The sequence below is a fragment of the Mytilus galloprovincialis genome, chromosome 6 (genome assembly GCF_965363235.1).
Source record: "Mytilus galloprovincialis chromosome 6, xbMytGall1.hap1.1, whole genome shotgun sequence".
NCBI classification, from domain to species: domain Eukaryota; kingdom Metazoa; phylum Mollusca; class Bivalvia; order Mytilida; family Mytilidae; genus Mytilus; species Mytilus galloprovincialis.
This window is the reverse complement of record NC_134843.1, coordinates 73,721,782-73,740,523: the sequence shown is the minus strand read 5'-3', so window position 1 is coordinate 73,740,523 and position 18,742 is coordinate 73,721,782. Positions and strand designations below refer to the sequence as shown.

Sequence of the window (18,742 nt, the reverse complement as noted above, 5' to 3'; positions counted from 1 at the left end):
TTTACGCAAATACAACTTAAATGTTTGTTACAACTCGAAAATATTCTTCCATAACAGCATATATAGACGTGAAACAGAACAGTGATAGGATACGGATCAAATCAACACGTAGTTTAGTATGACGTCCATTATCACTGAACTAGTATACACTTTTGTTTAGGGGCCAGCTGAAGCACGCCTCCGGGTGCGGGAGTTTCTAGCTGCATTAAAGACCCATTGGTGGCCTTCGGCTGTTGTTTCCTCTTTGGTCGGGCTGTTGTCTCTTTTGACACATTCCCCATTTCCATTCTCAATTTTATGACAATATAAACTAACATGCTGTCAACTCGTCTTCTTCTGATTCATATTAAGTCATACAATAACTAGAACACATTATTCATTAGTTTTTTTTTTAATTTCAAAAGAAACAATGGCAATGAGATAGAAATTTACAAAACAAATACAGTAAATTTTTAAACAAGTTAACTGACAAGTAACGCAATACTGTTAGCACTAAATGTTATATTTGTTAATTTTTTTTTGCTTTTTGAATATTCAAAATTTGTAATCTACATTTTGGTTTAAAGGACTTCTCTTCTATAAAAAAAAAAACAAAAACACCCTTATTATACTATGGCAACATACGGCTGTAAGTACTAAAACAGTGTACTATGGACGGATAATTACTAGCAAATATACAAAAGTTATAATAGACCATGACTGACAGAGAAAAGTAATCTCCACTGAATTGTGCCATGCCAATGCTTATACAACTGAATACCAAGTATCATTGACAATCATTTATAGTTCCCTTAAACATGGCAATTTATCAAAAACTTCTAAATTGTTGACCACAGACGACGCCAGAAACAGCTCAAGAATTCTCTTATATTTCAAACTTAAATCAATGTATTTACAAACGGCAAGGATAACTAGCCTACTATGTATATTAAAAACAAATTATAGATGCGAAAATAACTATTGGTCATGAAAAACATTAGCAAAGAGATGAATAATTTATAAAACACCAAGGATTTAAACTTTCACTATCCTCATAATTTCTTAATATATAATATATTTTCTGATTATTGTCGGATATTAATAATTCATTATAAACTGTATGATCTATGACCCTTTTAATGGTGTTTCATCAATTCTTTACATTAAGAATTGTTTTATCAATACTAGTTGGCCACTTTATGAAATGTTGAACCACTTTTTCTTAACCTCTAACTGTAGTAAATAATTTTCTGAAATCATTGAATTACATCTGTTTGCAGCAATGATAAGAATATATATATGTATGAATGTAATATTAAATATCAATAAATATTGTTTTCTGCAAGTTTTAAGACTAATTCTTCCAACACACGCTATCAGTTGTCTTGAAACCTGAAAAATAAAAAAATAAAACAAAAATATTACCTTGTGCAGCACAATACAAGCAATACAAGTTGATATCGAAAACATCAATATAAAAATAATAAGATGTGGTATAATTGCCAATGAGACAACTCTCCACCAGAACCCGTATAAAACTATTTTCAAAAGTTCCTTAATACACTCGTAATATCGCTCATCAAGACCGATATAAGGCTATTACAAGTTGAAAATTCTATGTGTTGTGCATTTTTGTTTATCTCTGCACACTCCGACTCTTACATGTATTTTTGTGGTTATAACCACAACACTGGTGAAGATCTCATTTTAGAGTAGATGGATTGTACATACAAAGTTGGTTAACTTTTCTTATATGTGTATCCAACTTGTATTCAACCGGGACCGGCAAAATAGCAACTGTCTTGAAGTTAATGATTGGAACAACAACCCTTGGTAATATATGAGGGTTTTCCCTACGAGTCGAGAGAGAACAAGTGAAACTGCGAGCTACTGCTCACTGATGATACCCCCGCCGCAAGTGGATAATATTAATAGTGTAAAAATATGCAAGTGTTCGGTAAACAGGAAGTTGTCGAGTGATGAATCTGAAAACGCATCACACGGTATAGCTGACTTATATCAAGCCTGAAACCAAATTTCAGAAATCCTTGTATCGTAGTTCCTGAGAAAAATGTGACGAAAATTTTCAACTTGGCTATCATGTGTAAAATCATACAAGTGTTCGGTAAACAGGAAGTTGTCAAGTGATCAATCTGAAAACGCATCACACGGTATAGCTCACTAGATAAACCCTGAAACCCTTGTATTGTAGTTCCTGAAAAAAATGCGACGAAAAAGATTCATGGGACGGACGGACGGACTGACGGAAGGACAGACAAAGGTAAAACAGTATACACCCCCCCCCCTTTTTTAAAGCGGGGGTATAATAAGATGGTGGATCATTATGTAACTTGATTCAAGGATAAAAATAATAAATATGAATACTAAATCATGCGTATTATATATTATATAAAGGAAGAAATACATACTGTGTATGGCAGGGAAACTTTTATACAACGTGGTCTTTGCCTATGTTTTTGCACAACGAGCATGCAAAAATCACTGCTACCACCTAAAATTGAAATACGTCTATGTATAATACAAATATCTTTTAAAAATATAAGTATTCAAAATTACGAACGTTTTTATAAACGATACAGAAACTAAAAAAATCCGGATGAAATTAGAATAAAAAAACCCAAAAACATTGACAATTGAATCTTATCATTAGGAACTGAATGCAGAGTTTTTTAGTTCCGTTTTATACAAAAGAAAACACACGCAGAAATGTCTCGCCTGTTTTACTGTCCATGATTGCTTTAATATTGAAAGTCTTAGGGATAAAGGTTTTACTGCATGTATCAAATAAACATCACATTATCAATGGTCCATGACAATGCGGTCAAGGTCAGATAAACCACGCTAGATAGACACGTTCTTCATACAATCATTCCATACCCAAAGTGTAGTTATTATTTATAGTATTCACAATGCAAGACTTAACATCGACCAATGCACTATGAACGGGCGGTCAAGTACGGATAATATCTGCAGACAGACATGTACATCATGCAATCATTCCATTATCCAAACATAGTCGAATTTTTACTTGTATTATTTGAAAGATAGACACACAAAAAACTTATCAGCCATGTTCATCTTACAATCATCTCATGCACTGTGAATATAGAACTATTACTTACGAGTATAGTATCCAAGAAAAATACAAAACCATGCAAATTTATTAACATTGGTCAATGAAATGAACTATGAAAATGAGCCCAAGGACATCTATCTGCCATACAGACATGTTCATCTTACAACCATTCCATACACCAAACAAAGTTGACTAATTATTACTTATATAAAACAGACACACAAAAAAACTTAACATTGACCAATGAATCATGAAAAATACGTCTTGCTTAAGTATACTTGCTTTCTTGACACTTACAAATTAGCAGAATGTAATCAATTTTAAATAGAATGATGATGATGATGATATATCACATAATAGATATTCTGGTCAGAACAGCACTCAGTAAGCGTTTTTTCTAATAAACTTAATATGCCTACCTCAACTAGCAAAATGAAGACGCCAACACATATAAAAGCAATTGAATATTTATCTGCAAAGTCCTTCAATGCATTGTAACAACCCTGTTTAAATAAAACAAAGACATTCATATGACAAACAATTTGTACAAAAACATTATTTATATATCTAGATATATGTAACAAGTAAATAACCAGCGCTTGTAAAATAGATAATGTAACTCATACTCTCACAGCAGCCAACACTGTTGCTTGTTATTTTTTAATGGCTTCGAAATCTGTGTTTCACATAATGAACCTGTATCTAAAGTTGATAGTATGGAACATTTGGAAACGAAACTGCTCAATACTACAAGAGTCTGCCGATACAATTCCGTTGATAATTTTGATTTCATAGCGATAATCGTTTGCTTCAAAAATATTTATTTAAACACAAAAAGTGGGTATTGTCTTGCAAAAACAGTGAGAAAAACTTTGCAAGACAGGGAGAAAAACCACAAATGTTATATGGGCCAATATAAGTTCTTAATGTTGACAAACATGTTAAAAATATAAGAATATTTACTATTATAATAGTTGGTTTCGTGTTCGTAGTTAAAAATAAAATTTCTCTTATTTCATACTTATTTCTAAATTTAATGTTCTTCAAATGTAATAGATTGCATAGAGCAAAACAATTACTTCACTGTTCACAACGTATCACGTCTCCTATCTTTAGGCAGCAACTATTTGATTTTCTGGGGGGGGGGGGGGGGGGGGGGGGCTATGGTTTTTTTTGGAAAAAAAAGTTTGTTTCCAGTTTTGGGAGAAAAAAATAATTTGTTTTTGATTCTGAGAAAAAAAATTGTTTGTTTCAACCTCAGCTGCCACTATATGTAATGCTAAAATTGAAAAAAAAAAAATTTTGTCCAGAAAAAAAAACCATAGCCCCACCACCCCCCAGAAAATCAAATGGTTGCTGCCTTATATTTAAAGTTATTACGTTTCTGAGCATAATAATATTTTACCACCTAAATATAAGTTCCCATTGTAAATGTTTTTATCGATCCTTGAGGATAAGAATAAACAGAAAGTTCAGGATATAAACGAAGCTGGTTCACATTATATAATATACTATTGTACCTTTGAATGTTGTCCAGATGGGCTTGCACTCTTAGTAAATGTACATGTACTTGTGTATGAAGACGATGTCGCTGATGGACAACAGGATACGGGAAGCTCGTCAGTTCCAGCTCCTGTATACCATGCTGAGTTAGTGTAATCATTATTGGCCGCTCCTGTACCAGTGACAGCATCAATACCACAACACTCAAACTGTAATATAACATACAGACATCCACTATTTGAATCCCTTTGTTAAAAAAAGTCAATCGAGTTGAAATATAAAAAACAAGAATGTGTCCATAGTACACGGATGCCCCACTCGCACAATCATTTCCTATGTTCAGTGGACCGTGAAATTGGGGTCAAAACTTTAATTTGGAATTAAAATTAGAAAGATCATATCATAGGGCACATGTGTACTAAGTTTCAAGTTGATGTAACTTTAACTTCATTAAAAACTACCTTGACCAAAAACTTTAACCTGAACTTCGCACTATCATTTTCTATGTTCAGTGGACCATGAAATTGGGGTCAAAACTATATTTTGGCATTAGAATTAATTGCATAACAGTGTGGTCGACAGTAAAACGTTTGTAGGTTGTAACTTGTTTGTCAACGGCTATGATTTTATGCTCACCCAGTCTGCCAGAGGCCTTCCAGTGGGGATTGAAATATTCACTTGTTACACATTCCGATACATAAAATGAAACTTTCTTTTTACAAAGCTTGAAAGGAATTTGTTTTAAATATTTATTATAATCATCACATACAACCGTGTCATTTATAAGAATAATAATGTTCAGAGATGATATTATTTAATAATAATAAAAAAAAATAGGTTTATCCATTGTAAAAAAAACTATTAAGTTGATGGGGTTAATTCACAAAATATCTCATTGATTAAGAGCACAACTACTTCTACGGTGTGATCATTTAAGAATGGCCTACTATTTATTCAATGCGTATACATGTGGGTTTTGTTTGTGAAGAGTTCTGGATAATTAAAAAATCATTTGATTTCTTTGTTTAATACCATAAAACGATTCATTCTTTCAGATATTTGTCACTTTGCCTTATCTTCAAGTCCAACACAATTTCTCACGTTTCTTACAAAACTTATATTCTTGTTATGTATTCTTTTGTTGAAAAAAAATGTATAGATATAGATAGATATAGGAAGATGTGGTATGAGTGCCAATGAGACAACTCTCCTCCCAAGTAATAATTCATAAAAGTAAACCATTATAGGTCAAGGTACGACCTGCTACACGGAGCCTTGGCTCACACCGAACAGCAAGTTATAGAGGGCCCAAAAACTACTAGTGTAAAACCATTCAAACGGGAAAACCAACGAGAAACGAAAAACACATATGAACTACATAAACAGACGACATCATGCATTGTAACTTTTAAAGCCAATTAAGTAAAAAAAATAATCTGAAAGAACGTGCGATATCATATTAGGAGCATAAAAATCTTGTCCTGTAACTATTTAAATCCTAAGGTAAGTGGCGTCTTAATGAACCATCTGGATTATGAAGTTTTTTTTATCAACTTTGAAATACTGAATAAATTGATAATCTTAGACAATGTTTATTGCTGTATTTCATCAATTTTGAAATATTGAGCTTGCCATCAGCATAGATGAATATTCATCATCCTCTGGATAAAATAAGTTTGCTTTATTCCTAGAAAAACAAAATCTTTGAAACTGGGAATACCAGAAATTTCATATATTCATTTCACAAAATAATTAGAACCTTTTTGTACCCAATTTTCTATTTAAACAACAAGATGTACTAACATCAAATTCGAGTTTAATAACTTTGCTAATATATATAGCTAACATGTGCTTACGTTCATATTCAGGTAATTCCATCCGGTTGAGACTTCGTTGGTAGTAAGATCGTCGGTCGTAAATTCCAGAAGTCCTTCTTTCATTTTCTCTTTCAACTTATTTTCTACCTGTAAAACTATAACTTATTACCACCACAAGACATTTACTTAGAATTCTTAGAAATTGGCCGTTCTAAAGAATCGGGATTAAGCACGTCACAAACGCAGACTACTAAAATGTTTCACCCAGCACACTATTTTTCAACACAAACTAAATTATAAGTTATTCTTTAAACGTCGAAATTCTATGACAGTATGTTTGACAGTCTTGCTGACTAATGCTATGAATATTTGTAGTTTTTCAGATAATTTCTGTTGTGACACCTTTCAAATGTCTTTTTGTCCTAACCAAAAATTGCCTGAAATCCGAGACGACCAAATTAAAATGTCTAAACCTTTAATTTTTCCGAAGTGCTCAAGAGCGGCAAAAGAGTAATATACAATTTGAAAGTTTGTAAATGGATCAATGATTCTACAACTTCGAATTCATAAATGAATTTCGCACAAAAAGAACCACGTACGGATTTCAAAATTATGGTTATCAGAAAGGTACACATACATGTACAAGTATGTTATTAAAAAGTTATTCCCCAAATATGGCACTTACGTCAGCTTTGAATACAATCCACAATATGACAATTACCAACTTTCCGATGAACAGAATGACAACTACAATTGAATACTACAACGAGAAAAAAGTTATAAATCTACAAATGAAATGTCTCTCAAGATTTATAATAGATTAACAAAGAATAGTCCTTTGCTATAGTTTTTAACCTACAGTCTAGATGATGAACTTGTTGTCTAAATATGAGATGCTTATAGGACTAGTTCTATATTAACTGAATACTGTATCAGCATAAATAAGAAAATGTTACAGGAAACATTATTTATACATAATGGCAATATGCATGTGTGACTTAATCAAACGTTTCAAAAAAATCCTTTAAGATGAAACAAACTTTATAATATTTCATAATAGCACAATCCGCCAGGAAAGATGATCATTGACAGAAACGACCTTTCAGATTTTGATTTTACAGACGGACGAACTGTTAATTCGGTTAGGCAAATTTTTTGAGCATCCACAATTATCTAAAATATTTTTACAAATTTTTTGAAATTTAATTTCGTAATCAAAATGTGTATAGTAAACATATATTAATATTAAATACAAAAGTGAAAAAAGTAGCTAACATGCCATACTTACTATCGTCAAAAGTAATTTCGCTTCACAGCATGCGCCACAACCACCCAACAACGATAGAACCAAAACAAAAGAGCCCATTACAATAAGTGTAATAGAAAGTCCTTTGGCAAGGTCACCAAAATTCGAAACTCCAAAATCGACCGTCTGCAATGCTGGTAATACTTTCTCATTGATTCCATCGTCATTTATAATCACCAAGATTCCTGGGATAAGCAGACCAAGTCCAAGCAACTGTTAAAATGGACAGCACTAAATTTTAATATGCAAATGGTAACATTCTATTTTAAGCATATCATTTCATACGGCATTTGAGAAACGTGTGCAATGTGTATAACTAATATGGATGTATGACATAAGGCATTTACAGAGATTATTTTTTTTTTATGTTAAATAGTATTTGTTTAGTTTTGATAAACAACCACGTTTTCAGCATGTTAACTCATTAATGCTGTGCATATACATGTAGTTGACTATTTTCTGTTATTGTGTTTTATAAGTGGTATATTATTGTAAAGTCTTTTCTGTTGTCTCGGCGGTCAAGTGGTCTAAGTAGTTACTACTGTAATCACTACTAGCCAGTCAACACTGAGGTTGTGAGTTCGTATCCCGCTCGTGTGGGTGCAATCGACTCCAATCTTAATTGACTAGGATTGTCAGTTTTCCTATCGAAGGTCGATGGTTTTCTCCGGGCACTCCGGCTTCCTCCACAAAAAAAAATGACCGCCATGAAATAGCCTAAATGTAGTGCTTTAAAGTGGCGTTAAAACATCAAAAATCAAATTAAACTGTTTACTTGTTTGAATTTCATTTAGTTGGAAGTTAACCAAATTATTGTATTTGTTATAATTATGTATGATTTAACACAAGTAATCTCTTCACATACAAAAAGTCTATCCGAACACAAGGATATCTCTACACATACAATGTATAAAAAGTCATTCTGATACCAAATCGCTTATTCAAATAACCAATTCAATAAAAAAATATATTTTCTTTGGTTCTTATCTGATTATACTATAATTTAAACCTAAACACTACATATACTTACAACGAATATAATATTGATTATAATCAAGGCAACTTTACTGCACTTTGGGTTACACATGATGAGTTAAATATTGGCTGGGAAAAAATGTATAAAAAACACATGAATAAAATATAATGGTAAAATATTGATTCAAGAATTAAGTGTCAATAAAAACTCTATAGCTAAGAAATGAGTCTTTCCATACTTTGAATTTAAAGTATAATTTTTTAAGCACATATTAGGCACAGAAATCGAGACGTCATGGGAAATTGTCAGTACAGATCATAACACAAAATAATACATATGAAAATATGACAAGGCATGATTCCAAAAACATATTTACTTTCGATTCGCAAACTAGAACTAATAAATCAGATAACGTATGGGTGAAATCGATTTATTACTCTTTTTTTTTTATCTCTTTATATGATTTTCATTTAACGAACATTTCTGTTATATTATTTTTTTCATTCTGTTAGATTTCTCTTCTATTCGTAAATTGTATTGTTATATAAAATGTAGGCCGTTAGTTTTTTTGGTTAGAATTGCTTCACATTTTGAATGCCGTAAAAATGACCTATAATTACTTATATCGCCGTCATTTTAATTCTTGTGGATAGTTGCTATTGTCTAATTGGCTATCATACCACATCTTCTTATTTTTTTTTTAATAATTCTAGTCAATTGCAATCTATCATGTATATGATAGTTTTGGCCAAGAATAGTGTGAAGGGAATCGCAGTTAAAAACATTGCTAACACACGCAAATGTAATTCATGGTGCTGTAAACATTATTTTAGTCTTGCGCAATACTAAACAATTTAAAGTCTCAATAAACGGCTAAACGTGGAATGAATGTCAATCAGACAGTAACACAACACAAACACCCAAAAAATATGTAGAGGTCCAATATTTTATCTTCATAAAAGACATGTGTCTATACAATATGTCTCCCACTAAATCCTATAAAGTCGAAATAGTTGTGTATAAATTCAACAATAACAACCCAAGAATTTCAAATTAACAAAATTTCCAAAATGACCAATCATTAACATTGTGACATAAAGCTGCTATTGAGAAGGTTCCTAACATTGGACAGACACAGGAACATGTTGATATGATAGTTGATTGATACCACGATATTATCCGGATATTATTATTGTCCGGAGTGTGTTTGGTAAGCCCCCAAAAACATCAAACGTACGTATCAAACAAACTTTAGTGCAAGCTTCTTTATAAAGTTGCATCTATGAAAATGTGTTTTCGCCAAGTTGGTGGAGCATGAGTTGGAAAATTTCGGATATTAGAATAAAAAAGACAAACTATCAAAGTGAAGGATGAAAGTATAATTCCTCAAATATTTTCAGTACCAAAAGTTTGGAAAGCGAACTATGTATAATTACAGTCGGGTCTTTTTAAAATTCACAACAGATAAACAAAGAGGGAAGTTAAACGTTGGAAAAACCAAAGTGTCTAATGGAGCATCATAAAAATAAAACAAATACAGATTTATTTACTCGTCTTATCTTATATAGTGTATAGATATAAGACGATGTGATATGAGTGCCAATGAGCCAAAATGAAAATGTGCCATTTCGAAATGACACATGTCTGCTGCAATTCTACCTAGAAGAACACATATATACCATAACATTTAAAGACAACATGACAGCGTATTGAGTAGTCAATCAACACAAATACACACCTGATCGAGCAAGGATATGAAATATTAATTTAACAGTAGGACATTATATTGATCTCTATGTCCTAGGTGAATAAATAGAACAGAATCATCATCTTTATGTCATTTACATCTAAGTGAATAAATAGAAACACATATATCCATGATAGAAATATGTAGGTCATTTACATTCTAGAATTTATTCAAATCTTTAAAATATAATCTGAATAATTGTTACATACGGTTTGAAACCGGACGGCAAATATGTGAAACAGAAATTAATGCGAAATTATGAAAACAAGAAAAGTAAACAAAATCCAATAATATGATTCGATCTATATGTTTTTTTTTGTTTTTTTTATCAAACGATAAAAGAATTAATTTATAATTCGACAAACAATTAAATCATACTGGTCAAACACACATTAACTTCAAATAGAATGACCAAACTCACATAAACGACTAATACAATGATAATTTATGAAATATGAAATTTATAAACATACCTGTGTTCGACCAAACTCGCATAAACAGGTAATAAAATGAGAAATTATGAAATATGAAATTCAAAAAAACATACCTGAGTCAATATAGACTTAGATTAAATAATTCTTAGATGAAACAGAACTCACCTTTATCAAATTCAGTCCTTACTTAGCAAACGCTTTCCGGTATTTTTCGAAATCGATTCCTGTAAATACGTATTGCAAAATGTAATAACTTGTGTGTACTTAGTAAATACCATCTATTTATAAAACGCAATACCAATACCTGACATCAGTTATCAGATACCTTAAACGCTTGAATACCGTGGACAAAGAGTTTATTACCTATAAGTTTAAATATGTATGAGTAAACATCGATCAAACGAATAATATTTTGATCATTGACACTATGGGTCATTTCATACGAAAAAGTATACACAAAATGAAGCACGATTTATTGTAAAAGAAGCACAACTTATTGTTGATCGTTGGTTGCTTAATTAACGTCCAGTGGCGATTATTTCATTCATGATTAGAAAGGGAACAATTTTACAAGATATACAATAGGTAGGTATTGTAATAGGAACTGGCTTTGATGGAGGTCAGAAACTCAGAATGACACTGGAAAACGATGTATATGTACTTGCATCTGTTTCTTTCCGTATATATACCTTAATATAACACGTGATATATTAAGGGACATATATGTCATTATTATTAGGGGGGGGGGGGGATGTCAAAGACAAGTGCCTGGGTATATTGGAAGGGACAAATGTTTAACCTGACAACATACATGTACCACCTTCAGATCCCTATATAAAGTTGTTATAATGGTTCTTAACCTGTACATAGCGTGATGTTCTTTACGAGACAACGGATTCCACTTCCCCATTCAGACCGGATGTGTTTGCGTACTTGTACATCCCACACAGCCAAACAGACTCTCCACTTTGGCAAGGGTTTTAGTGAACGTCGGGAGAACACCTAAGACACAATATTTCTATTCCCCTCGTCAATTACAGAAGCACGATGATGAAAAAATTCAAGTATGACAACAAGAAAGAGATTTATGGGTTAGACATATTGTTTTTGTACTCTATCTCACAGTACAAATAAAGAACACTTTTCAGAGAACAAGTTATTTTAAACATGTCAGTTATAACTTATACTTCTGTTGTTAATATGAAGCTGATAGGAAACAGCTCGATTGAACTTTCACAAGATTTTTCTGTATTATATGAACTTGTACACCTAATAATCAAATAAATGGATAGAATGATTTTGAGGGGAAAAAAGGGGGGAGTCCTAAACAGAAACGTGGATTTAAGATATATTGACTCATATTTTGATGAGACGACCGACAGACTCAGACATTTTTTGTGACTAGCTTATTCGCATTTTATACTCAAATTTTCCGTATTAAAAAGGTTTAACTTAATGTTACTTTAACACTGATGTTTCTGCTGATCTTTTGAATAACACAATTCTCTTTTGCCAGATATTTTGACTTTTTTTTGCAACTACATGTTGTACACGTGATATTCACAATTAACTCAACTCCATAATTATTGTCATCAGCATTTACTAATTCATGGGTTGGAATGGGCAAGAATTATAAAACGTAGAACAAGTCAAGTTTATCCATTATCGAGGTCATGGACTTTTCTTTATTCAAAACCAGATTTATTAAATTTTCATTGAGGTTTAATGTTTAGTTAACTTATCAGTGACGCATTAAATTTGATTACAATGGATCGAAAGAAATTGCACATGACTTCCTCGTCAAGATAAGTTTTTCTTTCTAAAGAAAACGCAATATATATTTAAAAGGCTTGTGTAATATCACTGTTTCAATTGATATATTTATTCACAAATCTGTTACCCATGAATAAAATTGAGAATGGAAATGCGGAATGTGTCAAAGAGACAACAACCCGACCATAGAAAAAACAACAGCAGAAGGTCACCAACAGGTCTTCAATGTAGCGAGAAATTCCCGCACCTATAGGCGTCCTTCAGCTGGCCCCTAAACAAATAAATACTAGTTCAGTGATAATGTATAATCATACACATAAATTGGCCTAGAACAATTTTTTTAGTAAAGAATAAATACAAATATTCCATCCCTTAAGAAACATTGAGTTTGTCTATTACGTCAGTAACCGGCACTTCTGCGTTGACACGAGTTTTCATTGATCATGTTGATGTGGTAATAATTATCAACTGATTTTAAGAAAACTTTGAATTTTCGAAATAATAAGTATGTATACCCCAAGAATAAATTACTTTTTTTGTTCTCAATTTTATGCGACTGTGTTTGGCAAAACCCTTTTGAAATTTCGGTCCTCAATGCTCAAACTTCGTACTTAATTTTTGCAGTTTTAAATTTTGTTTTTAATCATCAGTTAAAACAGACAAGCTTACTCTGATGTCCGACAGCTGTTTTGCCAGACAAGATTACTCTGACGTCCAATGCTCGTCCAATGTTCGTTGGACATCGGAGTCTGGGACAAATATAAGTGAATGCCAGTCGTATTTCAAGTAATAGCACGCAGGGCTTTGCCACAGTGGGGACTATTTTGTAAAAATAACAAATAAAAGTAGTATAAAGATGCACCGGGTGACACCAAATTTCTAAGTGTTATAGATATTGGTTTATTCTGTTGATTATTATAAGTTTGATCACAAGACACGCAATCGATATCCCATTATAATGTGATTTAAAGGAACGGTATACATTTATTGTACCTGCATATAATTTTAGTAAACACAAATATTTTACTTTTTTACTTTGTATCGACATGCATTGGTTCGTGATACTAATTTTGTACACACGTAATAAATATATGTTTCACAATACACCCGTAACCAAGGAAGTGGTAAATATTTACCCTAACTTCGTGAGAAATAATTCTAATTATAGATTGTATAACAGTATATTTTATTGTGTATTTTCAAATTAGTCTTTTGACCTAGAATTATTTTTGAATTATTTGGTTCTTTTTTTCTGTTGAAAATATCGATCAAAATTAATTTTCACAGATTAATGTAATTTAATATAAAGGCTTCTTAAATATACCTAGACCAGAACAGTTCAGAATAAAATTTTAAAATAATATAATTTTATTGAGATTATGCATGGGACTAAGTATGAAAAACAACTAAAGGAATGTATATGACAAAGACCGGCCGTGTCTACATCTGAGTTTTTGTTATATACTCCGCGCATGCAACGGTTCGTAATCTTCAATATAGATGAAGCTGTAACTGTATATCAGAAGAAGAATAAGAAGAGTTTTCTTTTAATTTAATTTAAACATGTTGAGTGAAGACCATTTTATTTTAACCTAGCAAACAGGATGAAAAACCCTTCACAGAAACTGAAATCGAAAGATTCACGTCAATTCTTTATCATCGAAATAATTCCTGCTAATCTATTTAATTTACCGAACAGCATCCTTTTTTAATTAAAACAATAGCAATAAGACGCGTATCATACGTGGAGCAGGATTTTCTTCTCCGAAGGGCCTGAGATCACCGTCGGTTTTTATTGGGGTTTGTTTGCTCAGTCTTTTTTTTTCAATGCAATGTTTTGTGTACTTATGTTTCGTTTAATGTCATGGAGTTGCTTCTTTTCGATTGATTTGTTTTGAAAAATCCCTTGGTATTATATTTTCCTCTATCTGAAAATGAACATTCAGTACAGAAATGATTTGCTCAGAAACGGCCATAAGCACGTAGGGTAGTCCAAATTCCCATCATCGAAGACGTAAACGGAAAAAAAATTAAGCGGAATTCACAAAGAATACAAAAATAGCCCCTTTGAAGACCAAATTCAAAATCATTTTAGTTATGTGGTTGCTTTTGACATCTCAGACCACCAAAAAATACGAGCAAGCGAATGAAGAAGCCATAAAAAAAACCCAGCTCATCTATGTATTAAAAAATAAACATTTTATTGGTCAAATGAACATCGAAAAGGATAAAATGAACCCAACGGTATATTTGCTGTAAGAAATATTACTTCTTTATTCATTTAGTCCTCGCTAAAGGGCCCATTTTTGTTTGTTTTTAAAAATAGAAAACTTCCTTCTTTTTAAATTTACATATATTTTTAATATCCAATTTACAGAGTTGGATACTGAAAAATGTTAAATCCAATGGATAATGAAATGGTATCTGCACTATTAACAAGGCAAATCATTTGATGAATTTGGAGGTGTCCAATTGTACGGTTAATTTTTTTTTATCGATTGTAGTTAAAATCGTCATTTTCTTTGAAGTCTGGCTGCACAATATTTAGTTGTGATTTAAGATCATCTATAAATACATTGCCAACTATTTTATTCCCTTTTACGTTTTAAAATATTTGCTACTGGACGTTAAGGTATCAACAAGCAAAAAGGAGAGAAAAGAAACGAAGAAAGAAGAGCAATAACCATATTCATGGAGAAAGGACTATTCAGTGTTCGGTAGCAATTCTTGAGCTGCTCATCATTGACAGTCACACTTTAGTGACCAAATGACAATTTACAGAAAGTATACTCATTTGATAAAAGCTCGAACCTACCATAGTATACACAAAATGCATTTGTAATGAGCTGATAGACATTATTGTATTTTAGTTATTTTTTTATTCTTAAACGGGAATTCTAACATGACGTCCTTCAAACGCTTTGAGTACACACCCGTGGTAAAATATGAATATATTGCCAGTGCTGTTCCGATTGTACTCCCACGTCATATGCTTTTTTATGAATGATATACCCGACGTCATAGAACAATGACGTTAGAATGTAAGAATTTTACGGGAAAATACACGCTTGTGAATCCGAAAATCATCACAAGGAAACATACACAAATGATGCTAAAATGTGGCAAAAGCCCTTTATTGTACATCATATAAGACATATAAATAAATTATCATTCAAATTCATTCAAAACTGTCTAAATACATTATTTTAAATAGTTTAAGCATGTCACTAATGCAGTTTGCTCCGTTCTTTTACGCTAGTTTATTAGTGCGTTTATTTATGGGAACGGCAAATATTTGCCTACACCTAGAGCGCTTCGATCCAAAAGAATTGCCGTATGTGTCCTATCAGAATCGAAATAATTCATGGGGGCTTGAATATATCTAGATTTTACCACGGGTTGTCCCTTTATGCCGATATTTTACCCCTCGCTATCGCTCAGGGGTAAAATATTTGTCATAAAGGGCCAACCCGTGGTAAAATCACGATATATTCAAGCCCCCATGAATTATTTCTTAAATAATCTACTTAAATCACATCCTATCGTCCATTAGAAATGCATTAAAATTCTTACGAATAGATAACGTATGAAATTAAACCAGCGAACCGTTGATCATAGACATGAAATTTCGTTTACTTATTCAATTTTCTTAAAGGAGATGGAATATAAGGAATACAGATAAAATTGAAAAATGATTTTTTTTTCAAGCATTCACTGGACCATGAAAAGGAGGTCAAAGACAATGAACATCAACATATGACAGACGGAAGCTTCGTAGCTTAATGTATATGCAATCAAAATATGAAGCAATCTGGTCTTTTACCTTCTGAAACACAAAGCTTTATAAAAATAGGGTACATAGCCGCGGCCGCGCCTGATAGTAATACTTATGTCTCGCAAACTGCGACGAAGTCGCACGCGATACAACAACTAACACCACTGTTATAAAAGTCAGTAAAAACTGAAGTGATATTTTCCATTTCATGGTTTATTTTGAAATTTTTTGTCACTTGGTTCTCGGGCGGATTTTTTAAAATATTAATACGGCCTTCCTATCATTAAATCTCTGGAAGACTTCCCTATGAACCCCCAACATTCAGTCAATAGAGATTAAAGGGATTTTTTCCCAGAATCTCAAATAAAAGACAAGCTGCAACAATGTTTTTCTTCTTTATATGGATTAAAATATGATTTTATTTCATAGAAACAAACCAATGATCAGAAACCACTTACAGCAATAGTTTGCGTTGGTTCATTAATTTTTGGTGCTGCTTTTTATTATTTATTGCATGCTGCATGCCTTGTTTTATTTGTTATTGCATATGTTTTTATATTCGGTGAAAAGCTCATCAGAGCTTATGTTTGTATTGTTTGTCAATATGCCGAATCCAAATAAAGTTTTACTTACTTACCTTTTTTCAATTAGAAAATGTTATTCTTTATAATATTTATTACTGTAGTAACATTTTCCATTTTGCTTTTGCATTAAGTAAACGTAGTAAGAGTATATCATGATCATCAGATGATATCGTAACTTTTCATTGCACATAAAATCAAAGTTATGTGCATTTAACTTCATATTATAAAGTTCTTGTAGTATCAAACTTTTTAAATTTTTAGGTAACCATACTAGGTTTGTCTAAATAAATTCTTTTTATTAGATTTGATTACATGTTGTTTTTATAAAGTCAAGTGGCAAATATATACACACATGACAAGGTTGGGAACAAATTGAACATACATAAGTTGGTAACAAGTTTGATCTTTAGGAAGTAGTGGATTAACAAATGCTTCCGAAAGATTGTCCTATAATCTGATAATATTAGACTCCGAAGGTTCATATCATCTATATTCAACGGTTTTTATCAGACATTTGGTTTTACTATCAATGTTGAACGTAAAAAAATCCGATTAAAAACGTTGAATGTAAATGAAATGAAACTTCGAAGTCTTACATTATAGAACAACCGAAAGGATACATGTATTTGATACAGTTAGGCACGGAAAATAGAGATAATGAGATTTTCTTAAAAAAAAAATATGAAAGTTTAAAATACCTCGGACTGTAGATATTATTCAGTCGTCGAATCCCTGAATCCTCAAATGTAAAGCTGGGGACCTGCTGATAGCATCCTCAATAATCCATTTATTCTGTCTAACTTGACCAACTTTATCCACTGGTCAACATAAAATGACCAACTGAGATTGAATACAACCTGAGTAGTTCTCAAGTAAACAAAATGTGAACTAAACGTCACCGGGTTGAATAAAACTTAATAAAGCTGTATATCATATATGTATGAATTTAATGTTTATAAACAGTAAATAATTTTACGATTGTAATGAAATAAATCAAAATAATACATAACGGTTTCAGTCCTAAAAATAAGTTATATACGTACGGTTTGTTTATTTTCCAGCTCGTACGCTATGTCCGTGTCTGTAGTGAGGCTTCGTGTTCCAAAGAACTTAACACGTTTGATATTTCGTTTCCAAAAAATGCTAAAAACATTTTACTAGATAAATGCAAAAAAAAAAAAAGCATTGGATACTTGCTAAAACATCACATAATTGTTACTTTGTTTATACTCTTTCTATTATTGTTATCCAATAGATGGATAATTTACTCTTAGATCTAGACTACCTTATGCATCTTCTGCATCTTTATTTCAACATGTTGGTGATTTTAGTTTGTTCAAAGTCCAGTAGCAAATATTTCATCCAAATTCAGGTCAAGAACAAGTTAGCAAAAATACAATAGGTTGGTACTATTATTTGGGTTGTCCGAGATGAAGGACGAGAAATTTAGACTGCCACTGAAAAAAGAGGGTTCTTGTATATTGGATAGGGATTCAATACTGAAGAATACATGTTGCTGCGCATGCGTGATTGACAAAAAATTATTCAAATTCAAAAAAATATCTTATAGCAATTTAAGTGTTTGTATATACAGATTGTGATTAAAAATATATATGTACATGTGTTGGTTTGAATTTGTTTACTTGAAGCTCGAGAGAACAGCTGGTGTTAGCCGAATTTGGTTACTGTTTACTGGTGTTAGCCGAATTTGTTTACTTGAAGCTCGAGAGAACAGCTGGTGTTAGCCGATC

At 31.9% G+C, this 18,742-nt stretch overlaps 1 protein-coding gene across 2 annotated transcripts; it reads right to left on the bottom strand.

Moving 5' to 3' along the window:
• Positions 1-372: 372 nt before the first annotated feature.
• LOC143080287 (tetraspanin-9-like) lies at positions 373-17,845 on the bottom strand. 2 transcript variants are annotated; one of them, XM_076256031.1, is made up of 10 exons: positions 17,690-17,845; positions 11,025-11,083; positions 8,733-8,806; positions 7,685-7,915; positions 7,082-7,156; positions 6,436-6,543; positions 4,597-4,788; positions 3,496-3,579; positions 2,409-2,491; positions 373-1,371 (listed from the first exon to the last, which is right to left on the bottom strand). In XM_076256031.1, exons 3-9 carry the CDS (start codon positions 8,787-8,789, stop codon positions 2,429-2,431), a joined length of 810 nt encoding a protein of 269 aa, XP_076112146.1. In that variant the 5' UTR covers positions 8,790-8,806; positions 11,025-11,083; positions 17,690-17,845; the 3' UTR covers positions 373-1,371; positions 2,409-2,428. The 2 variants fall into 2 exon arrangements, with proteins under 2 accessions (XP_076112146.1, XP_076112147.1); XM_076256032.1 differs by lacking the exon at positions 11,025-11,083 and having other exon boundaries at positions 17,690-17,835.
• Positions 17,846-18,742: the final 897 nt, after the last annotated feature.